This window comes from Camelus ferus, chromosome 15 (genome assembly GCF_009834535.1).
Source record: "Camelus ferus isolate YT-003-E chromosome 15, BCGSAC_Cfer_1.0, whole genome shotgun sequence".
Lineage (NCBI taxonomy): Eukaryota > Metazoa > Chordata > Mammalia > Artiodactyla > Camelidae > Camelus > Camelus ferus.
In genome coordinates this window covers 22,824,759-22,850,412 of record NC_045710.1, presented here as the reverse complement: position 1 = coordinate 22,850,412, position 25,654 = coordinate 22,824,759, and the positions used below count along the sequence as shown (strand labels likewise).

Here is a 25,654-nt window from a genome sequence, read left to right as displayed (position 1 = left end):
TTCTAAGTAAAACTGTCAGAGAAATTTGTTTACTTGCAAAAAGCTTGAGGTCTGAGGATTCCACTTCTCTTCTGGTCTTCCATGCCATGTATTTAAGATGCTTAAACAAACCTGAGGAAGAAGGGGAAGAAGTATACACAGAACTGAAAGAAGTGGTTGTTAAAAGTAAACTACCACAACTAGAAATAAAATTGAAATGCTATTATGTCAAAGTTGCTCAGTTTTACATCCCCAAACAAAACCCTATGGGTTGGTCTGTTAAAACAAATTGGCATCTGCAATTATGATCTAAATCTGTGTGGCATTACAATTTTTTCATAATGAAAAATGAATTTGCAGCTACTACACATTAATAATAGTAACACTTTTAATGAAAAATAACTTTTTCAAACCAAAAAAAAAATTTGGTGAGGAAAAGTGGTACTATTTTACGTTTAAGAAAATCTCTTTTGAAATTTTATAAATTTTGAAAATATGATATAGCTTAACAAAAGAGATCTTGATTTCACATCTGCCTCTACATTCAATTTGTTGTAATATATTGTTCTGGTTGAAATGTATGAATAAAATCTGGCCTCACACAAACATTATGCTGAAAAGGGTCACAGATGCCCTGAAAGGGTCCTGAAGATCACCAGAGTCTCTCAGAACAAATTTTAAGACACATTAGATAGTTATTCACTCAGACAGCAAGAATGAACTTAAAGCATCTTCCAAACACAGGTTAACAGTCACTATAGGAATAAGAGAACCAGGGACATTTTATCTGTCCTTGTAAACTAACAATGTCATGTAATGGGTAACATATGAAAAACAAGCAGTCCTTAAAAAGCAGGGAAGTCCATTTCCTTGATATTCTTTTAATGCTCTGTGAAAAACATAATGCAAAATATGTCAATTTGTTAAATAGATAAACTTATTATTAATTTTAAAAGACTTGTATCTGAACAGCTTTGTGAATTATCTATTTAAAGTACTGACAGACATACCAGCCCACCTGATTTTTCTAGTATCTCTGTGACTACCAATGGCAGGGGTCTTATTCCTATCTACAGCTCTAGAACCTAAGGTTAAATGTTAGTTCCCATTGTGTAACAGAATACAAACTACACAATTCAGGACACTGGAGTCTCAAGCTCCCAATCTCTCCCCTATACCATTAAGTCTTAAGGGAGTCATTTCTTAAATACATTTTAACATTTACACTTAAACTCTATTTAAGTTCTAGTCTCTCTTTTGAATAAAGCCTATCAACATGGCTATTTTGTCCTCTCTGCTCAGATATAAAAGACTTGTCCTTTGTTCTCTCAAAGGAAGTAAGGTCTACCTCTGGTTAAATCTGCAATAAACCCAGAAAATGAATTCCAATTTTGTGATCTGAGCTTATGATAAAGACAAAATGATAATCTGTAAGCACAAATCTGAGACAGGCTGTACCTTTTAAAAATAAAAAATCTTAGGCCATCTTTTTCTTTTATTTATTCTATTTATTTATTTATTATTCATTTTCCTATTTTTTCTATAAAGGTTATTACAAAATATTGAATATAGTTCCCTGTGCTCTACAGAAGAGAACTGTTTTCTATCTGTTTTTATATATAGTGGTTAAAATATGCAAATCTCAAACTCTCAAATTTATCCTTTCCCATACCCTTTACCCCATACTACAGTACTGTTTACTATGTCTTCTAGTCTGTTTCTGTTTTGTAGATGAGTTCATTAGTGTCCTCTTTTCTTTTTTAAGATTCCACATATATGTGATATCATACGGTTTTTTTTTTATTTCTTTTTTTTTTTCCAATTGAAGTATATAGTCAGTTGCAGTATGTCAATTTCTGGTGTACAGCATAATGTCCCAATCATGCATCTTTCTGGCTTACTTCATTTAGAATGATGATCTTCAGGTCCATCCATGTGGCTGCAAATGGTATTATTTTATTCTTTTTTTATCACTTAGTAGTATTCCATTGTGCAAATATACCACAACTTCTTTATCCAGTCATCTGTCGATGGACATTCAGGTTGCTTCCATGTCTTGGCTACTGTATACAGTGCTGCTATCAACACTGGGGTGCATGCATCTTTTCAAAGTAAGGGTTTTCTCCAGATATATGCCCAGGAGTGAGATTGCTGGATCATAGGGTAAGTTTATTTTCAGTTTTTTGAGGAATCTCCATACTGTTTTCCATAATGGCTGCACCAAACTACATTCCCACCAGCAGTGTGGAAGGGTTCCCTTTTCTCCACAGCCTCTCCAGCATTTATTGCTTGTGGACTTTTTAATGGTAGACATTCTGACTGGTGTGCAGTCATACCTCACTGTAGTTTTGATTTGTGTTTCTCTGTTAATTAGTGATATTGAGCATTTTTTCATGTGCCTGTTGGTCATTTGTATGTTTTCTTTGGAGAATTGCTTGTTTAGGTGTTCTGCCCATTTGTGGATTGGGATTTTTTGTTGTTGTTGTTGTTATTAAGTTGTATGAACTGTTTACATATTCTGGAAATTAAGCTTCCATCAGTCACATCATTTGCAAGTATTTTCTCCCATACATTTTGTTTTGCTTATGGTTTCCTTAGCTGTGCAAAAGCTTATAAGTTTACTTAGGTCCTGTTTGTTTATTTTTACTTTTTATTGCCTGGGTAGACTGCCTAAGGAGAACATTGCTAAGATTTATGTCAGAAAATGTCTTGCCTATCTTTTCCTATAGGAGGTTTATAGTGTCTTATCTTATATTTAAGTCTTTGAAGCCATTTTGAGTTTATTTTTGTGTATGGAGTGTATTGCACTGATTTAAATGCGGCTGTGCAGTTTTCCCCACACTACTTGCTGAAGAGACTGTCTTTTCTCCATTGTATATTCTTGCCTCCTTTGTTGAAGATTACTTGACCATAGGCCTACGAGTTTATTTCTGGGCTCTCTATTCTGTTCCACTGATCCATATGACTGTTTTTGTGAACTTGGGCCATCTTTAATGAACCAGATCAACTTCAAGTATCTGTTATTCTCACATGATCAAAGAAGTGTCTGTTTATGAAGTCTGGAAATTTCTTTTGAGTGTCAAGTGATTTTTAACACTGAATACACTCAGCAGGGAATTTACTGTTGAAAGTTCATCAAACTGTCCAAAATTACTCTGAAAAGTGATGATTATTCTTTTAAGTCTAATTTTGAAAGGTTTATTGTCATATGAAATGATTTTTATTCTACCTCTCTGTCAACTTTTTTTGAGGGGCTAGGAATGCATCTTCCTATTTATAAAAAATATTAAAACACTTTAACACAAATTAAACTTTTAAAATAAGTTCACAATGGTATGTATCATGGAAAACATGGATAGTATCTTCAGGCACTTGTGAACAGATAACTGGAATTGGAGATGTTTGAAGTAAAGAAAAGTGAGAGGCACAGACAGACAATTTGGCTCTGTTTTCTGGGTGGAGATAGCTCTCAATTGGCCAAGGAATATGTGAGTAAGTTATTCCCTCAAAATAACATCTTAAGAGTACTTCTTAACACTGTTCTGTTTCTGCCCTTTTTGATTCCTTCACTCTCATTCCTCAAGCTGATCTTTGCATATAGGGAAAAGAAACATGAAAAAACCCATGTACTCTTGAAAAGAAGATAACTAAAACAAAATTTCTATTCAAATTACAAAGAACCTTTGGTTACAATACTTCGGCATTAGAAATAAAAGACTGCAATTACATTACCTTGCCATCATTATAAAGGTTTGGATTGAATCGCACACTATGACCACCAGTTGTCTCTAGATTCACAAGAGGGGGTGAACTGGGATAATCTTGAGGAAAATATACATCAAACTCAAAGCAGCCATTTGCGTAAGGAGTATCCGCTGGACCAGTTATCAGAACCTAGTATGCATATACAAACACAAAAACCTATGTTACTATTCCTAAACACCGCTATTCAGAAAAACAATTCAATGTGAAATGAGAACAATCTTCTTACATCCTGTATACATCTCTACCAGAAGCTGTTAAATATGAAGTTAAAAATTAAACACACATAGGACTAGGAAATGGTTTTAGGTTAAGATTTAAAGTGACTTGCTTTTGGCGAAAATGGTCTTTTGAAAGAGAGATGCCTGACTGGCGGCAGGAAAGCTTACTTTAACAGCATTTACCTTTTAACATATTAAGTTACTTTCTCCTAAGAGCTTTCCTGCATGATCTCTACCATATTTTCAACAATTTGAAATTCTTGGTACATTCATTATCATATCTCAAAGGTATGAGAGTAATTTTCTGCTTTAAATCTTCAGATAAGTTAATGTTTTAAGAAATTGATTACTTTTAACGATTTTTTTTCTGGGAAAATGAAACAAGCAAACAGGAGAAAAAGTTCTCATCTAACAACTTACTATAGAAAAGGTTATGAGAACAGTAGGTGTTTCCCTTAGGGTTATTGGTAGTCTAAAAAAACAGCACAGAACCCAACAGTCTGAGTAACTGTCAGAATTACTTAAGGAATTTTGTTTTAGTCAATCAACAGACAATAAGCATACAAGGCACGAGCAGCAAAGCCTCTGGTCCTGAAGAGCTACGTGTGGAGGCACGTGGTACTAGATAGAGCCTGAGTCGATGACAACTCTGCTTTGTATTTTGGGGCTCCAGCGTGGGATCCTTCATGTTAGGTACAGCATAGTGCTTAGCAGACACAAAATCACAAGTCTGAACTTATGTGGTCCATTTAGTGATAAAAGACTTTCCTAGGCAATCATCTAATAATTGGCTCTTTAGTAAGAGTCTGGTCAAATAGGCAAGGCCTATGAAATTTCCTCTGAAAAATTATCCAAAAAAGCAAAGAAACAAAAAACTGCCGTCAAATCAATGGGTCAATAGTTTTGGCTGTGTAGCTAAGGAAGACAGACTACTGAATCTATGAACTGAATCATGTAAAGTTCCTCCCTCCTCAGGTGTCAAATCTTTAAAATGTTTGATGCAGCTATCTCTTGGAATTTAAAGCCAGATTACCACAGTGTTAAAACATAAAGGTACAGATTGTTTATTTATTGTACTACTATTACTTAATTCATAGAGCATATGGATTTTGAAATACATAAATTTCCTAGGGGAATAAAAAGAAAAATTTTGAAAACTGATAGTATAAAACATGAGAGAAGAACCCTGGATTATAAGGAAGAAATCTTATAAATTTTTTTTGTATTGACCAGCATTAAATCCTTTGATACTATGTTTTAAAACTATGATAGGCTGCATACAACCTTTGTTTAGGAAAGGTCTTTTGGTATTTTCTTCTAAATCTTTATTCTGAATGGTATTCTTATCCACATACTCTCAACTAACATTAGAAAAGGATTCCTTAAACTGATACGCAAAATGGTCAACAGAATTTTTATTAAATTTATTAAAATTCATGCTATTTCTAGTGCTTTGTATGAATATTTGAATAACAGGATTAGCCAGCAAAACAGGAAAAAGGTTGTTTTCTCTACCTTCATGATGTCAAGTCGCTCCTCATCACAGCGTACAAACACGCTAGAGGACGATGAAAGAGGCAGTGAGGTTGACAGTGTCACAGCTTCCTGGGCAAGGCGGCGGGCTCTGGCAGCACTGTTAGCATCATTTGCATTTTTCACCTGAGACATGTAGTGGTAGTTTACTTTAAAACCCAACTTCCCATCTTCATCTTCAGAAACCATCTCAAATGTATCTAACGGAAGAAAAAGAAAAGAAAAAAAAATACTGAAGAAAAAAAAAGAACCAGAATGGAGCACAGCTGTTATAACAACAAAAATCACACATAAATCACAGCCCTTCTTCCACCCAAAATGGAGAGGACTGCAACGTGGAAGAAGAGCAAACTGTGTCTATGTAATACCAACCTATAGATATTAACACTGCTAGATGGATGGAATATGTCACAGATGCAGAAGAAGAAATGATTTTTAATTTACAGTTTGGACAAGCAGATAGATTATATTATATCAAGTATTTAAATAACAATGCAAAGTAGTAGATAACTTATTCTTAAAATGAGTAGAATATAATATTTTTGCCAAAATAATTACAGAATATGAAATACCAAAAAGTATTTCATTATATTTCATTTTTAAGAAGAGAGGAAGTCTTCATAAATTTGCACTGATTTGGAATCAGAAATCAGAAATGACAGGCTGAAATTTACTTTTCCATTACTTTAAAAATTTAAATTACTAGGATAAAAGATTATCAGGGCAATCTAAGTACTTTGACAGAATATAAGTAACGGGCTAATTCTTAACCATTTATCTAGGCATGTTTGTAAGGACTTAAAGTTATTTTTATAAAAGCTACGTCCAAATATAATAGAAAGAAAAAGTGGATTTGAACTATATCAGTGGATTAAAACAAAGATATTTAAATAACTTGTACCACTAAATTAAAATCACCTACTAGTGCAAATAGAAAAGAAACAATGGTACCTTTGATCTTGTGCTCGTGTAATTCTTAATATATGGAAAAACATTAACACTACATTATAATTATCATTAATGCAGTAAATTTTACCAATAGCTAAGTGCACTTACTTAGGCTAGGCTGTCTGGGTTAAATAATAAATAGGAATATATATCTACCTTCAGGAAGCTTATAATCTAGAAAAAAGGGGAAGACCTATAACAGTATCATGGATCTATGCACTACAAATATACTGGGTCTCAGAAGACTACTGACTAGTTTCTATCAGTAAACTTAAAAACTGGAGTAATTTCACTCGCCCAACTCTGCTGTCTTTCAAAAGCTTAATACAGGGGTAAATTTCCTTTGAGTTTTATAAACAGCAATCCACCAGACACAAACATGAGCTTATTTCCATGCCTGCAGGAAGTTTTTATATCTTTTATTTATAAGAGAACAGGGTCCTCTAATGCCAAAATTTTACTGAAATATTCAAATGGCTAGTCTGTGAAACATAAATCGTGTTTGACTGAGCATTTCCTCTATTAACTTGTCCTAAGGAAATAATCCTGGATGTGTACAAATATTTATATGCAATGATGGTCACTGAGATGCTGAAGATGTTACTTAAAAATGAAAACAACCTAAATGTTTAATTATTGTTTAAACAAATGACAGTACATTATATGAGAATATTAGGCAGTCAATAAAGTTGCAGAAGAACTGTCATATTACAAACTACTGGATATATAAGGTAGAAAATGGAGTTTACTAAAGAACTCAACAGAAAGCTTGTATATTTCCTAGATTATTTAAAAAGCCAAGGGATAGCAAAACTCAATTACTTTTAAAGTCACATCCAACTTGTTGAGTTTAAGATTTTAAGTGCTGTATAAGAGAAGCCTCCTGGCTGGCTAACATTCATCTGGTTTATGACTTTGACTGTATGACAAAAATCTATGCTTTTTTGTCTCCTACTTTAACATAGTCAGTGTCCTTTGGGATAGTTCTCAAGAATAGAAAAGAAGCACATGCAGTAATAGTTAATAATGGTCATCAAAATTTGGAATTCTAGTGTTTACTTGCTGACTAACACCTTATGAGTGGTGCTGATATGATCTTTTCATCAGTCCTTACTTGTCAAGAGTTTTAGAATAGAAAAGGCTACAAGTGAACTACATGTAACTACATTTTCCAAAGGTAAATCTCAGAATTCTAAAATGGTAAGAGTAACAGACTTGAGTGTAAAGTCCCAGGTCTTGGCTTCCTTCAGACCAGGATATACAGAAATGGAGAGTTAAAGAAAGAAAAGATATTCTTCTTTCTGCCTGTCAGATTATTTGGCTTTGTTTTTTTCCCCCCTAGATTTATACTGAATCATGATTTCTAAACATTAACTATAAATAGAGATAGAAATTCAAAGATAGATGATAAAACTTTTCATGTGGGTGTGTATATATATACATACATACATATATATGTATATAGATAATATGAATAATTCATGGTAAAAGCAAGTTTTAAATTCTTTAATTTTACTAGCCACATTTCAATAATACTATTAAACAAGTGAAATGAAATCGGAAGAAATGAAGATTACAATTTCAACTTACCAAACTGCAATTTCTTCATAACAGCCACATATTTTTCTTCAAGTGATTTCAATACTGATAAAGGTTTGGGTTTCATAGCCACCTTCTTTGAATATTCACCTAGTTTTTTTTCTGTTATTTAATATTTCAAGATAAATAACATAAGTATACATTTTAGAAGAGTAAAACAAACAAAACTATTAACTTCTAGAGTTCAAGTTTTTAATTCCAAAAAATTACCAAACTCTTCAATTATCTTCCTACTGTACTATCTTAAAATTAAAAGATTTCTATTTCATAAAAATAACTAATAGAGCTAAAAATCTTATTAAATTTAAAGCTTAAATTCTTAAAATGCTAATTAACATCCATTCAGGCAAAAACAGCAGAAATGAACAACAGATTATGTAGAAGGCTTTATGTCTTCCATTGCTAATACATGAAAATGCCAATTTTAACTAAATTCTTACACAGTCTTACTGTGCTATTTTCTAATAAAATTGCATTTTTCAATTTCATGACTTTGATGGAAAGAAAAGAAATTTTTGGTGCATGCTGTCGGCTGACTAAATTTAGTCTTGGTAATCATACAAAGTAGAGATTAATATTTTAAAATTAGAGACTATTCACAATTAGCTTGAAAACCTGACACAGAGCAGAATCTTTACATAAATAACTTGCTTGAAAAAAATTAACACAGAGGGATGAGAAGGCAGTTTTCAGTAGTAAATGAAACATCTTTGTATCAAAAGAAAAGGAGCATAAAGGGAATAGTGTTATACCTTGATTTGCTTGCCGCAAACTGGTAGTGGCAGCATAAACGATCTCAGCAGTCTTCTGAATGTCTGGCACCAAAAGAGTAAGTCCTTCTGGTTCTTGATCAGATGCATCTGGTTTTACTCCTGTTTTAATATTTTCCCTTTTAGATCTGAAAAAGTTTTTTCAATATGAAAAGAAATGCAAGGAAAATTAAGATTTTAGTTTCGAAAAATAAATACTTTCATAAGTCAGTAACAGTGGTTAAAAATCAGTATGATAGTGTGCATTTCTTTTGACATACACACGATATATACCAAAAGTAGTTTAAGTTAGATGCATTGTTGCTTGTGAAGCCAGGGATAATGCCTACAACAATAAACTGAGTTTTGGGTAGGTTTTTTCTTCATATGCAAAAGTAGACAAGAGATAAACACTATAGAAATGTCATACTGTAAAAAAAAGCCAGATACCTGGTATGTCCTTGGATCCACACCTTTAAAAACACACTTATATAGTTTAAGTACCTAGCAGTAGAGAAATCACTTCCATATGTAAAAGTGACAGCTGTCTATTCCCTGCCTCCTAAGACCTAGGAATCAAAGATCCACAGGTAGTTTTTAATTTTAATATTGTATGTATTTCACTCAAAATATTTTAATTTACAAGGGAAAAAAAAGAAATATTCCAGAGTAAAGTGCAGATTCACTACTTAATACAATGTACTTCTATACACCGAACCTTTACTTAAACACTAAGTTTTAGGGCATAATCATTTTAAAGATATTCTTCTGTCATTCCCTATTCAGGGTCTAAAATATACTCAGACATATCAAACTGTGTTTCAGTGTATAAGGCATGAGAATGTTTAACTTTTCTAGATGAATGTGGTACTTCTACTGTATTTGTAATTTTATTACAAGATAATAAAAATAACTAAATATCAGAATCCTTTTTTCTATTTCAACTCTCAGTACATTTTCTTCATATAATAATTATACTACTGCTTAGATACTAAAAATCAACATCTTTGTTAATTCATTAAATAGACAATTTAAAACAAACTGAAACCACACATAAATAAAGGTGTTTAAAATGTTTACGCTAAGGTATAATCTAAACTATTTATCTTTTTTTTTCTAGTTTGTGCATCTACTAACAAAAAGTCTGGGCTATTATATTAAAATAACATTTCACGAAGTGGGCATGGAGCCTTAGAGAACTATAAAAAGACTAACAGAAGGTAGAATGTCCTTAACAAAATAATACTATTATGTCCAAATAAACTGTTCTGTATCACAAAGACAAATATCTGCTCAGAAGCAATTCAATGCTTAACTTTGGGTAGACCCAAGAGGTAAATTAAGAAGAGCCACTCAGGGGGATAACAAGGGTAAATGGTTTTAGTGTTATGCATGACTTCTGAATGTGTTTCAATGTGTGAAAAACTAGTACCTACAGATATTTTTAACTATAAAGTATATACTACCTCACCAGGCAAGATGATTTAACTTAGGAGCCAGCATGTGTCCCTGGGTTACTGCCTTTTCTCCTATGCTCCCTTATCTTCCCTGAGGTACACAGAAGTCCCAGAGAACACATGTCTAACTTTCCTTTGCTACTCAGGAACCACTTGGTAGATATTATACTGTATATATCATTTTAGTTATCAACTTCTATGTGTGAACGTGTAAATGAACATACTTTATATATGTAAGTAAGGAGAATATAGGGAATGAATGTTTTAAGACTTAAATAAACATTTTGCTGCTAGAATCAAATAAGATATTGCATCTTTTATAACTATAAAAAAAGTTGAGACTATAGTTTAATGGTGAGTCTGACAACTTTTTAAATAAAGATATGATTCTGCTAGATAAGCTCAAACAGGTTTTCAACTTCTGCATTAACCAATAGCTATTCACAAATCAGTGTCAAACACTTACAATCAAGGAAAGTGCATAAGCTGATTGACGGTACACCATATGAATTTATAAGATTCAATCACCAATTGTAAATGATTCTCTTTTGGGGGCTTAAAAAAATTTCTTAAGTAATAGGGCCACTGAACCATAAAAGGAAAACAATGTTAAGTACTTTGAGAAAACAAAAGAGTTATGGTTACAGCTATAATAAAATAAAGATGGTTTCCTAAATCTATTATCAGTCAGCTGATCCCTTATACTCTCAATAAAGATTTCACTTAAAGAAATACATCTTGCCAAGCAGAGAAGGAAGATAACAGGAGTGAAGCTCATTTTTCCAGAATCAGGGTATTTTCTCCTTGAAGAAACAAGAACCTCTGGCATGGAGAGTAAACTGCATCAATGCAATTTAGAGCAAGTTACCCTCAGAAAACTACTGATTCTAAATTTCAAGCCCTATTCATGAATACCAATATCCTAATTTCAGTTTTTAAAAGATGATTAGTAGGAGAAATCTCTATTATTAAAATAGTGGAATCAGTTAAGATGAAAAAAATTTTATTTTGACTTCAAAATCTTAAAAATGTTTAAAAATAGTGTAAAATTCCACAGAAGGTTTAAAAATATTATTTTTTACACCAAATGCATAAAAGATATGGTCATATATATCTCACACTGAAGACAATGGTTGAATCATAAAACAGACTTAATTAGACCTTTACACCAGGTTCTAATGAGAAATCTTCAGGTGGATAGTATTCGTGACAAAAACAAACAGGAGAAAAAGGAATAATCTCCAAAAGAGATTACTTCAAATATATGAAGAACACACACTACCTGCCTAATGATGACTAAAACTAGTCATTGTCTGACATTAAACTACAGCCAATAGTCTCTTTTCTATAAAAATTGCAGGTTACTGTAAACCCATATGTAGGCCCAGCTCATGAAAAAAGGCCATACCTTAGCTCACATCCTGAAGTCTGTGTGAAAAGCTATTTGAGTTCAAGGCACCTAGCTGGAAGTAGGTCTCTGAGACTGACAATGGATCCAACATGGTAAAAGCAATCAGCGACGGCCGCTACCATGGTATCCGCTGCTTTGTGCATACGTTGAATCTGGTTGTGATCACTGCCCTGAAGAAATACGAGGAATCAACTGAAGTTTCTACTATTGCACAGAATTATCTGCAAACATTTTCCACTATGCTGTGAATTCCAACTAAACAGCTAATAAATTAAGCAAATTTTGGCTCTGTGACATATAATCTGAACTAGGATGTGAGCAGAATGGGCAAATCTCTCTTGTGTAAACAAAAAGAGAAAAACCCATAACTCAAAATTCAGTTATACTGAATTGCCTCTGCTAATACTATCACCCAAATTAGGTTGATATTTGTAAGGCTAACTACAAAATATCAGAACTATGTTCTTTTATAACCTATAAACTGAAAATAGCTCAATGTAGCTATTTCTTGGTTGAACATTACAAAAGACCACATCAATCCCCTGAACTTCTAATTCTAAAGGAAAACTATCACACCGTTGAAATAAATATTTAAAACACAGTGAGATGTTGAAGAAGTAATCAGGAGACCACAATGCTGAAACGTCCAGATTCAGAAATAATAAGAATTAGCATCTTAGAGAAAGATTCTAAAACTCTAAGAGAATGAAACTTCTACATTAACCTATAAAACAATGTGTCATACCACACTCCACAGTTTCTAGAGCTCTTTGCCAGGAATTACAGTTCAAAAAAATTAAAAGTAAGTAGAAAGATTTTTTTTTAATTATTACTGTGGAGAATTATTTGCTTCTAATGTCTACAGAAAATATGAAAATTCTTGAAATGCATCACTACACACGGCGAAGACCTTTATAAGATGAGTGTTTTCCATGATTACTTTAAAGCTTAGTTTTTAACTCTAGATTCTTTCTTGTTTTTATTTAAACTCTTTCCAAAAGGAAGTATGAATTTTAGTTTTTAGTATAATTTAAGTGAAAGTTGAAAATAAAATCTTCTTTGTCTTGGGAAGCAAAAATAAGCAATATGAGAGAAGGGAATATTCAAAACAGCGGTCTTAGAAGCCTTTGAAAATAAGAAAAATCTCGATTTCTAGATTAGATAAAAATATAACAATTTTTAGGTCAGATTAAATATTACAGGATAAATAAAGGTGCTGTGTGCTGTTGTGGAATGGGTTGCCAAAAGTAATATGCTTCACCAAGAGCCACTTCAGCTGAGGCAAAGAAGAGATACTAAAATAAATGTTGGTATTGCTGTCTCCATCACCAAGTAAAAAGCTGATCGATCAACCACTGAACTTGGTCAAGGTCAACAAAAAAGGAAACTTAAAAAAGAATATATGGCTACAATAAATGCTTCTTGGCTAAAAAATTAGGTCTTTTTCATTTCGTACATTTGAGAGGCAGAGGTAAAAAGAAGACACTAGGAAATGTTTTTCCAATGAAAACAAAATGAGAACTGGAACTGAAACCTACAGGAACTTTAAAGAAGTTAAAATAAGAAAGTTTGACACAAGATATGTCTTTTAAGAAGCAGATCAACTAAACTTATTGCTTAGTTAGATAAAAAGGAATTGGGTAATTTCTACAAGAGAATTCAGTTATTTTATAATATGAACTTCGCACTAGAAGACACTTTGAGATAGCTAAGGGAAACAGCAATCAAGGATGCTTACTTTAATGATGTTAAAGAGAAGTTCAAAGTGAAAGAACACCTTACACTTAACGTAGCCATTTGTGTCATGTCCTCATTGGCAATTAAGATTATTTGATTGACAGTAAGTCCCTCTTTCAAAATTTTGGTGGAATTATCAAATACTAAATATACAAAACACGATTATTTGCCTACTGGAGTCCAGAAGGCGAAGTCTGCACAGAAGATTAAGGACAAAATATCTGCCTTTGCTCCTATTCCAAGGAAGCTATGAAGTGTCACACTTACTCAAAAGTGAAACCAAACTACCATGGCTATACTTTGACTTCATGTTGACATAACACAGGTTGGAATGGCCAGCAGATGAATTTCACCAAGAATGGTATTTAAAAGCTGAAGGGGGTAGGGGAGGGTGTAGCTCAATGGTAGAGCACATGCTTAGCATGCATGAGGTCCTGGGTTCAATCCCCAGTATCTCCATTAAAAAATAATAATAATAATAACAAATAAATAAATAGACCTAATGACTCCCATAAACAAACAAACAAATAAGTAAGTAAGTAAGTAAGTAAGTAAGTAAGTAAGTAAGTAAGTAAATAAATAAATAAATAAATAAATAAATAGCTGAAGGGGTCATATCTTCTCACTGTGATTATTTTGTGGGAAGAAAATGAACTTTCACATTAGATAATTAAATTCCAATTCAAGCAGAATATATATATATAAAAGTTTAAAGTATTATGTTACCTATGCCACAAATCCCTTTACTAATAGAGACAACAGAAATGCTTTTGAGTTCTTTCTTTTATTAAGAATCTAAAATAAACTGTTCATCAATAACTGGTCATAAGTAGGGGGGAGTATTTTGCTTATTATTTAAATATCTAATATTGCTATACAAACTCTTGAAAAGAAAAAATAATTTTATTTCCAACACACTGCCCCAATCTCTGCAAGTAGATACCAGATCAGCTTGAAAAGACAGTAGAAGAAAAATACACATCAAAAAGTAAGACATTTTCAGAGGAATGCTTTTTATTAATTCTTCTGAGCAAGGAAAACATCAAATGGGTAAAGCTGACGTATTCTTCACTTGAGTGATAATTATGTAAGTGCCACCAGCTCACGTTCTACAGTTTAACTTACTTAGTGTAATAATCCAGTAATTATTTCTTAGGCACAACTTGAATGTTGTGCATATCTAATGAAACATGCTGCCTTTTAACATCTTATCATAGTGCTAACTTAAAAATTCTTCAGGGGAATTAAAAAAGATGAGCAAAAGAAAACATCAGAAAAATTCTGTAGAATCTTCATTATTGTATATACTTTAACTATCAGAAGCAAATCTTTCAATTAAAAAATTTTACTTGTCAACATTTAAAATATTTTGAATGTATCCTAAATTTCCAAAGGCAAATAAGAGAAAAGTACACCTCCCCAACTTCTAATTATTCACTGATGCATAAATTGAATTGTTCTTTGGATGGTTAACTTGATAAATAATATACTTGATTGGGACATTAGATTTTAGATCTTATAGCTCTGCCACTAAACATCAGAGAACCTGGAATAGATCACAGTATTTATGGACTTCGTTTTCCTCATTTATAAAAAGGTGGTTCTGAACTATCTGAACTCTAAAGAGAATCTTTTACAGGTTTAAAAACCAACTGATAACATGGGACAGGTTACTTACTGTGATATGCCCAGAAAGATAGGTTATAAACTAAATCTTACTATGCAAGAGACTTCAAATTCAGCAATTAAGATTGCTTGAGGTTTTGTCAGAGATAAAGATAGTGGGAACTGTCCTGAAACATTAAGCTCATCTAATGTAATCTGATAAGGAACAAATAATCATTTTATATTGGTATGTTATGCTACTGAGGTAGAAGTATTAAGTCAATTTTTAATTTGTATGAGTTTTTGTTCATCACTTAAATAACAGAATAAGCAGCATTTTGGCACTTTAAGTGTTTTTCAGGAACCAGCTAAGGCTCAAGTCTAGCCTTTACACAAGCATGAAACCTAAGTGATCACTGAACAATTTTGAGCAATGGTGTATAAAAATAGAAGTATCTGGGCTTTGGGTCAATTAACTTGTTTTTCTTCATAAATATTGTTTGTGATAATGAACATCACAGGCGTCAGGGGACTGGGGAGCTAAATATAAGATTTATTAACTATTAGTAAGTTTTTAAATGTTAAACTCTAAGCAATAGTTTCATTCTTTGGCAAACAAGAATATTTTCTTGTCTACCACACAGAGCAGGAAAAACTAGTAACAGACACCTGAGAACTTTTGAAATTGTGTATCCGACATAAAAGTTAGGTTATAGTATTACTTCCATGTATTTTTAATATAAATCTATACGCTATTATATATTTATTGTAAGTTACTCACAGTTTAAAGCAGTCTGGCTTACTCTCCAGACACAAAAAGAGAAATCAATAAAAGCATAGAGGCTGGAACATAAACACTATACTAATCAAAATTATTCAAATTGGCAAAACAAAAGGAATTCAGGAAATACTTCAGTCTTCTATGTGCCTAAGTCATTATTCTGACAGTTAAAAAATTTCATTTTCACCAGATTTTGATTTCTCATAATCAGTATAAAATTAAGTGGTAGTGACCTTGGACTAATGCATCAGTAAAAATCTCATCACAGGCTGTCTCTGGTACGTATCTAACACTGGCTGCTTACACCTTTAAACACCCTTTACCTCCTACTTTTCATATCATGCTCTCATTCTGGCATGCGTTCCCTCTCTACCCCTCTCTTTTGGCCTCTAGGCAACTATTTCTTCCACAGCTTGTAGATCTAAAAATTAAAACTACTAAACACAAATTATAAAACTAAAGAAAAAATCAGATATTAAGACTTTTTGGGTAAAATTATTTTTAATTTGGATAAATTTTTTTCTGTGTTAGGGAAGAAAGAAAAGTGTTAAAATTGCTACACTGAGGGCACCTGAAAAATAAAACATTTATGGTAACAGAAGTTTTCAAACACTAGGCATTGAGTGAATTCTACTTATCCTTTGTGGATAAATGTTAAACTATTTGTTCTTCCTAAGTGCCTATTACAGCAGAAGACAGGCAAAAGAAATAAGAACATTTAATTATCTTGGAATTCCTTTGATTTTTCTATTGAAGTGACTACTAAAGTGACTTTTTAAATAATTTCTCTGAAATAAAGTAAATGAACTACTTAGTATTATTGTGGCAAACAAAGTTAAACAGAACCAATACTTCAGTCAACCATTTCTCCATTTTTGTTCAAATTTTCAATTGAACAATAAAAAAATACAAAATTTCCTTATGATGGCATCCTGAAATGTTCCAATTCTGTTTAGATTTTAAGCAACAGATGATGACAGAAAATGGCCTTAAGTGATAAATACATTTAACCTTATAGGTACAGTTAAGGTATGTTTTTAAAATGGCGTAAAACCAGTATATGTTTTTGCTACAAAACATGTCATATATATTTAGAAAAAATTAATTTCTGAAAAAAATCCTCATAATTAATTACCTTTAATCTTGCCTGTTTCAGAAAAAAGTTGGAAAGTGTTGAACATAAAAATTATCTATTTTTAAGTAATACACTTTGGCCTAGTCCTCTGTGCTTCCTAAAGGAATGTTATTCCTGATTTATCTTAACATAAATGCTTACTAATACTCAGCCAACACCAGTATCAATCAGTTTACTTATGTTAACCATTAGATTCAAATTCACTCTCAGCAGTTAATACAAATTGTGAATCTTGAAAGGACTTATTAGAAGAAGTGGTAGATAATAAAAATACAGAATCAGGAGTAAAAGAATATTAAAATAGTATTATCTTTAGGAAATTCTTAATGCAATTTGTACAGTAAATATTTAACGGCTTTTTAAAGGCAGCCTAAATCATAATAAATCACTCCTAGTTGTCACCCTGCCATATCAACAGTTAATCTGGCCAAGAAAGCAGATGATAAATGAGAAGTATACTCATTCCTTGAATACTGCTCTGGTTTACACTAATACCAATCCCAGCAGAGTACTGTAATTATCAGTCACCAAACTAATCCTCGCCCCTAACAGATAATCATTCTGTTAAGGTATAATTATAGTTGAAGAAATCTGAAACATGCCTTAGAGTCTATTATTTCAAAAGTTAAAATTCAGGGTCACTGTCTCTCTTGCCTTCTGAGAAGGCCCGCACTCTGTCTATGGAGTGTGTATCTACTTTTACTTTAAACACCCTGCACCTCTCAGCTTCTCTCCCTCTCACCTTTCTGAGATGGCCCATATTCTGCCTACACAGTATGTATCTCCTAAGCCTTTTCCCATTTTTCCCTTCTGAGTGAGATGGACCCCACTCTCTGTGAAGTGTGTCTCTCTCTAAATAAACTTGCTTTCACTTTAAGAAAAAAAGCTAAAATTCAGAGGCTACTTTTCAGATATCTGTATGTCTATTGATATATACATGCATATATAATTATATTTCATGTATTATTATAATATACCAGCAAAAACTCTTAATTATAGAATTGACAGGCATAAAAGGCATTCCCATTGTGTTGTGCCACTGTGCCAACTCAAGTTCCTCCTCTAAGCAGTCATTCTTACTGAAGCCTTTGGATGTGTAAAAAGTTCAGTATTATGGCTGCAATATTGATTCTACCAAGTCATCTCCTCAGCATATTGCCTAAAAGGGGGTATGGTGTAGAAGGCAACCCAACTAATACATCGTCAATCCATCCTTCACCCAAGAGTTACCTGAGTTATCCTTTATTAAAATACAATGCCCCCTTGAAAGGCAAAAGGGTCATTTCCTTCTTTATATAAGTCTGTCTTGAAAAGGGCAAAATTCTGGAACAGTAGGACACACCTAGTTATAAGGTGCTTTGCTGGACAGGGATCAAAAGAGGACACTAGGTATCTTGCTGAGCAGGGAAGTGAAAAGTAAAAAGGAAGAGAAGAATGTTAAGGTAAAAACCAGCTACTTTTTGTAAAACTCTTAAGGTGAGGATGAGAACCAAAACGCCACTCTAACCTGTGGCCACATTTAAAAACAAAAGCTAGGTTATTTATGGCAAATGACACTGGTTCTTCTGATATGGTAATAATTTGAAATTTCCTCTTTACATAAAATGTTTGGTTAAAAAAAATCTAAAGAGAGATTCTTACAATAGCATAGGTGGTATAAGATTTGAAAGTCCTTCCTCTTAAGAATCTCATGCCAAGACTCTGCACACTGACGAAGAATTTCTACCAAGAAAAATTTCCTTCAGTTTTCAACCATGAAAATGGTTTGACTTATCTGATCAGATTAATAAAAATCCTCTTATTACCTGAGGACTCTTTTTAGAGTTAGATGAATTCTAAAATAACAGACAAAAGCTCCAGAAAAATTATATCTAAAGCCTACTTACCATCATATAAATTTTCCACATCTATAATTCTAGCTGGATGACAGCTTTAAGAAATAGCAGAAGAATGTATGAATGTGCATGTAGTCTCACCCTGCCATTCCTGAACCTTAACATTAAGAGACTTTAGATTCTCTACTAATGATTCTGAGCCTCTGTCAAGCCAATAAATGATTGTTTCCTGTCTAACTGGGTCACTTAAATAACCTGGTAAGATCAGTACTGGAAAACTTCCACGTGGGATTACAGACTTCAGATTCTTATGTTATCAAAAGAAACCATGCTCCCAGAACCATTCACCCAATAGCACTTGCCGTTTATTGAAGGAGATTCCTAGGGATAAATTTGCAGTCGCCAATATTAATACATAGGCAGAATAATGTAGTTAATAAATAATTTAAAGCCTGAGTTATATTATTGATTTTTTAAAGTCAAACATCTAGAACATAGAAAGTATTTCTACTCATGAACTAACTTTCCAGTAAATCCATAATATTAGTGCAAGAATGCTAATGGACACAAATCCTCAGTCCCCACGAATGGCAGAATGGGGAGAGGACACAAATAGCTCGAATGTCAAGATGGAAAGGATGAAAATCTCTTCCATGGCAGTTTAGTCTAACTTCCATCCCAACTATTCAGCTATACTGCAAGATAATCTTTTTTACAATGCAAATCTAATTAGAGCCCTGCTGAACTCCTTCCAATAGCTCTTCACCATATTTAAGTGCAAGGAACTATGAAGTTCTTCAAGCACTTGCTTTCTTCTCTAGCCTCATTTCCCACCTCTATCTCCTACCCACAGGATACCCAGGCACACCAAACTTCTTTAGATTTCCCTGAATACATTATGCTTTCTTCCACTGCTAACATTATTCTCGCAGCCTGGTATACCAGCCCCCTGTCCCTCTTCATTTAGTCAATTTCTACTTATTCTTTGGGCTTCCAAATCTGGGTTGATCCTCCAGTAATGTCTTATACTTCCAATACACCATGTACTGTGTTATTAAAACTGTCTAGTTACTGTTTCCCCATTTATCTGTCAGTCCCTTCGAAAAAAGAACTTTCTTGTTATGCTCTCATGAACATTCTATAAACATTTGTTAAACGAACAAATCAGTGATGTTCTTGTGACCAGGCCAGATCTTATCTATCGAAATATAATCACAATTTTCTAAAGCACAAATTAGATAAAAGCAAAGTAAACAATCTGCCTTTTCACCTTAATGATATTTTTCTATTTCCTCTTATAGAAGATTTCAGACTTGGGGGGAAGAGTCAGCTAACCTATACAGTCTCCATCATTTTTTGAATTCTGAGATCAAAACTAGTTGGGTTTAGGCGTTGTCTTCAAGAGAGGATAATCTCAATTAGGTTATTCCTACTAGTAAAAAGTAAACTACCTTTTTGTACTTGGGCAAAACATTTTATCCTTCCTTTCATCCACAAAAGATAAAAGTTTTAAGTATAACATATACAGAAGAAATAACTTCAATGAAAATCATTATATGTAACAATAATTATCATCTAAAGACTGCAAATTACAGAGAACCTATTTTTCTTTATCTAAGATGACCAAAGAGTACTATGTTAAAATTTCATTTGAAGGGAAAAAAAATTACATGCCTTTTGTATGTGCTTGGTTTAAAAAAAGTACAAGTGAGAAATAAGAGAAAAAAACAAAGTAATACAATAAGATATATAAACATAATTAGTAAACTAATATTCGCTCTGTCTCACCAGAAAGAAGGAAAGAAAGAAAGCAGAAAGCAAGAAAGAAAGCCAGCCAGCCAGCAAGCCCCCAGGGCCTCCTATTTCTTACTGAGAAAAAAAAAGACAGAAATAATGTAAAAATGTTTTGAGCTGTGGTACACCTACACAGTAATTTTAAAGCCGTAACTCCAAAGCTTGATGAAGCACTAAAACATATCCTAAAAGTGATATATAAACAGAATGTATTTGCCTTGACCATTCTCTTCTTAGAGTATCCTGGGTTTTTGATTTTTTGGGGGGATGAGGCAGACAGGTAGGGGGGTGGGGAGGAGGCGGAAGCTCTGCACTTTGACACTGTTAAAACTGAATTTAGGCCAACTTCTGTGGGTTAAGACTTTATAAGAAATTGGACTATACTCTTCACTTTATTCTAATGAAAATATGAAAAGAAATACATCTTAAGTTTTAAAAGGCTGGAAAAGAAAAGATTTTACCCTCTCTCTGTGAAGTGGAAAGTGAATTCTCAAGATGCCAAACTTTCAAATGAAAGCAGGGGTGTTATAACATATATGTTTCTCTGGCTTCTTTTTTTAATAGAGGCTATAGATATCATGAGGGATTTCAACCATGATGCATATTCAAACCCTAATACAAAATTCTCTACGAGTGTTTCTTTTTTTTAAATTGAAGTTAAGTATAGTCAGTTTACAATGTTGTGTCATTTCTGGTTCTATGAGCATTTCCTGATCAGTAAAATAGTTTTTTAAAATAGTTACTGCACAGGGTCACTGTAAAGATAAAATAACAAATGAAATGAGCTCTGTGCATTGTCAATATGATCTTTACATGCATGTTTTACTGGTACAGAACTTAGAAGTCTGAAGTGTCATTTTTCCCTTACTGAAAGAAGGAAAGAATTTGAAGAATATTTTTTTCCAGGTAACCAACTAGAAAAATAAAGAGCTCCAGTTAAACAAAATTTGGTTATCCTCTAACTGCAATTAAGTTTTTGTAGTGAATCACTCATTAACTAATACATTTCATGCAGTTTACTTAAAAAAATTTTTACTGCATGCTATGTGAAAAGGAAATACATTAAATTAATAAAAGCAATGAAAAAGGTACTCTAGGTGTACAAATTCCAATTACTGCAATAAGCATCTTCTATAATTACCTTAGCACTCAGAACACTGTAACTCCATTTTTGCAGGATCCAATAGAAATTATGGGATAAGGAAATACATAGTTTAAAGAAAGTTATTCTTACTTTAATGGTTTTATTCTCACATTTATAACACAGCAAATTTATAATATTTTTAACCAAAGCAATAATAATTACATTCCAAATCTTTGCACAATTTTTCATCTAAGAAATAAAATACTACTGGAAAAACCACTCAAGGTTTCATAAATTCTTAATTTTTAGTTGTAAATGAGTATAATACATCTTAAAACAGAGAAATATAAGATACAGAAACACAAGAGTAAATTGCCCCTAAAAACACACAAGGGCAATTTCAAAGCTCTGTGTAATCTGCATTATTAATTGCTTTGTCAAAAAATATATGTTTATTGTGCCGGAGTAAGGAACACAGAAGGCCAGGGCAGAGAATGGGAAGTTCAATTAGACACGTCTCAATGAGACATTAACTCAATTAGAAAATCAGGTCTTCAGTTCAATTATGATACCACACTCTTTTTATACAATTATGTTAAAGCTGCTTAGATTACTAGTTAGAAAGACTTTTGCCACAAAGGATGGGACCAAATATAATATTATTTTCTTCTCTACAACAGAAGTCTCACACTATCAAAGAAAATATACCTTTACATTTTCCTTCCCTAGTAACAGTATGACCCTATAGCTTTTTATATTGCTACCAAGTGGCTCTTCTTTAATCTCTTCTCTAATTTGTGATTCTTACTGCCTGTCAGTGAGCCACTAGTTTTTAAAGTGATAATGATAGTACAATAAGCTAACAGAGTCATGATAATCTGACAAGTTGGTTTCTCTCTGAAAAATAAAGACTGCCAAACACCGTTTCTCTAATGACCAATTCTCTGCCATCATTTGATGTATACTGCATTTCCCAAATTTTAGGTTCTTAAAAAGTAAGTGAGAACAGGTAGAACAAATATATGGCAAAAATGGTAAAGAAGATTAATTCAATCAAAAAGACCACTGACAAAGGAATATACTTCCTCTGGCCTAATACTGATGTTTATAGAAGCATCATCTTTAAGTAAAACTGACACCACTGAATGGACTCTGCTAAGAGACTTGAAAAAGTTACCAGGAAAACGTTATTTAAAAAAGAGTTCTTGATAACAAAACTCACCATCTGACTTCTAGTGAGGTATAAACTTAAATCAGAGATTCATTTAAAAACTCAATTTCCCAAGAAGATAAATACTAACTTTATTATAACTCTAACAAATACTGAATCCTCTGACTTCTAAAATCCATTAATCCCACAGTTCTACTTCTATGAATCTACTCTGCAGAGACTTCTACAAGTTCCGAAAGATGTATGTCTGAGGTTATTATAAATCAGAAATAACTCAAATGTCCACTAATAGATGGTTAAGTAAAATACAGCATCTATACACAATGCATACTCAGAAGTATTAAGAATATCAGCAATATGAACTTAATGACAGTGAAGATATAGTTGATCTCAATATTGAATAAAACTAGGATCTATCTGTGTAATTGTGATAGCATTTAAGAAAAACTATATCTATAGCTATAAGATCACAGAGGGAGCTGTCTGATAAGCCACTGTGAATAAACATTTCTGACTGTAGGATTTGGTAGGTACTTTTTTCTCTGTAGTTTTATTTATTACCTGTGCATATGTGTGTTTAATTAGCATGTATCATTTTAAAAAACCACAAAGCTATTAAAAAAAGATCGTTACAGCCAAGGTCAAGAGAAATGAACAAAGTCTAGTACCTTAAACGGTTGGTGTAGGTATCAACACAGGTCTTCATTTTGGCTAATAATGTACCAACAGAAGTTTGACACTCTGACTGTTCTTCTTCCTCTTCACCATTCTCTGTCGAAAGAGGCAACAATAGGGGCACCATGCACGTACAGGAAGCAATGGCCCGGAGCAATTCCAGCAGAGCTCGATAGAGTGGCACATGCCTTGCCATGTCGAGAACTACACAAAGGAAAGGGGAAAAGCATAAAATGAGCACATGCGCAATATGAAAGTAAATCCACAGCAGTGAAGCTTCTACTTGGATCTTAATATTATTAATTGGTTAGTTGGTAAATGGGCTTATGTTAATGTTAGTGAAGGACCAATATGAAAAGTATATAGGCACTTTCAGGGAACAAAAAAATGAATAAGGCATAGAATTGGGGAGATAACAAGAAATGTAATTAAGTACCATTTAGGTATATCACACATAAAAATGGTTAAGTAGTCCAGATAATCCATTATGGCAGTAAGTATATTTATCAGTATGATATAAAAATATATTTTAAAAATTAAATTGAAATGAAGCCATTGTATCTTAGGTAAAACAAAATATGACCACAGTTTATCAGAAGTATAATTCAACAAATCAACTTGTTAGGAAAAAAAAAGTTGACAATGCTATCTTTCAATTATCAGCTATAAGTCAAATTAATTTTCTTTCTTAATACATGTTACATGCATCTAAGAATGGATATCCTACTCTAAGAACATGTATTGCTTCTAAAGCTTTTATAAGTTGCTTTGTTAGGTTTTGCGGCTTTCACCCAACTGGAATTTACTTTTGTGAATTATGTGAAATAAGGACCTAATACCTGGACAGCACAGACATAGAACATTTCCACCACAGCAAAAAATTCTCATGGACAGTGCCATCAAGAGATAATTCCTTATACACACAAACCACGGGAAGTATGCAGATACTGGCTCTAACCAAACATATGAGTCTTTCTCTAGGTGTTGGAGGTGTCACAGAGCCACCATAGCTATACTTAAAAGAAACAATCTCTAGACTATATTCAGAACAGTATAAATATTTTATTTCAAGTTTATTTCAAAACAAGGGATACACATATGTACTAGGTATATTTGCATAGACATAGAATATTAAGAATATTTACCATAAACCTAGTAAAGGTAGTTTCAAGTAGAAAAAGGACCAGGGTTGGAGGGACAATGTTAGAGTGAATTAATTGTCATCATGTACCTGTTTGAACTGTTTTGCAATGGTTTATCAGAGTACAGGCATGCCATAAATATTTTATTGACAATATAAGATAATTCAGTAATTACTAGATCACAGTAAGTTGATAACACATAGATGAGATTTAAAGAACTTAAGATAAAGGCACATACACAAAAGGAATTAAGCTATGATCTTAAGCGAGTTAGAAAAAGCAACAAATGATATGTTATCATATATTCTTTCTAGTTAAAATCTTGTTTTCGGAAAGGGGGGTTACTTATTTATTTATTTTTAGAGAAGGTACTGGTGATTGAACCCAAGACCTCATGTATGCCAAGCATGCGCTCTATCATTTGAGCTTTACCATCCCTCCTCTAGTTAAAATTTTAAAAAGTATTCTGACCTCTGTAAAAAAGGAAATTACTTAATTTTTTAAAACATTTTTATTGAGTTATAGTCATTTTACAATGTGTCAATTTCCAATGTAGAGCACAATTTTTCAGTTATACATGAACATACATATATTCATTGTCACAGTTTTTTTTGCTGTGAGCTACAACAAGATCTTGTATATATTTCCCTGTGCTATACAGTATAATCTTGTTTATCTATTCTACATATGCCTGTCAGGATCTACAAATTTCAAACTCCCAGTCTGTCCCTTCCCACTCCCCTCCCCCTTGATACAATAAACCTCCTAGAAGAAAACATAGGCAAAACATTATCTCACATACATCTCAAAAATGTTCTCCTAGGGTAGTCTACCCAATAGAAATAAAAGCAAGAATACACAAATGGGACCTAATTAAAATTACAAGCTTCTGCACAGCAAAGGAAACCATAAGTAAAACAAAACGACAACCTACGGAATGGGAGAAAATTTTTGCAAATGAAACTGACAAAGGCTTGATCTCCAGAATACATAAGCAGCTCATACAACTTAATAAGAAAAAAAACAAACAACCCAA

General features: G+C 32.8%; 1 protein-coding gene across 1 annotated transcript in view; it reads right to left on the bottom strand.

Annotated features, from left to right (window-relative positions):
* BIRC6 (baculoviral IAP repeat containing 6) overlaps positions 1 to 25,654 on the bottom strand; it is a 197,486-nt gene that overhangs the window by 10,944 nt on the left and 160,888 nt on the right. The window contains 6 exon segments of the mRNA XM_032497324.1: positions 34 to 111; positions 3,712 to 3,873; positions 5,478 to 5,695; positions 8,034 to 8,144; positions 8,795 to 8,940; positions 23,470 to 23,680. Coding sequence (XP_032353215.1) covers positions 34 to 111; positions 3,712 to 3,873; positions 5,478 to 5,695; positions 8,034 to 8,144; positions 8,795 to 8,940; positions 23,470 to 23,680 — 926 coding nt within the window.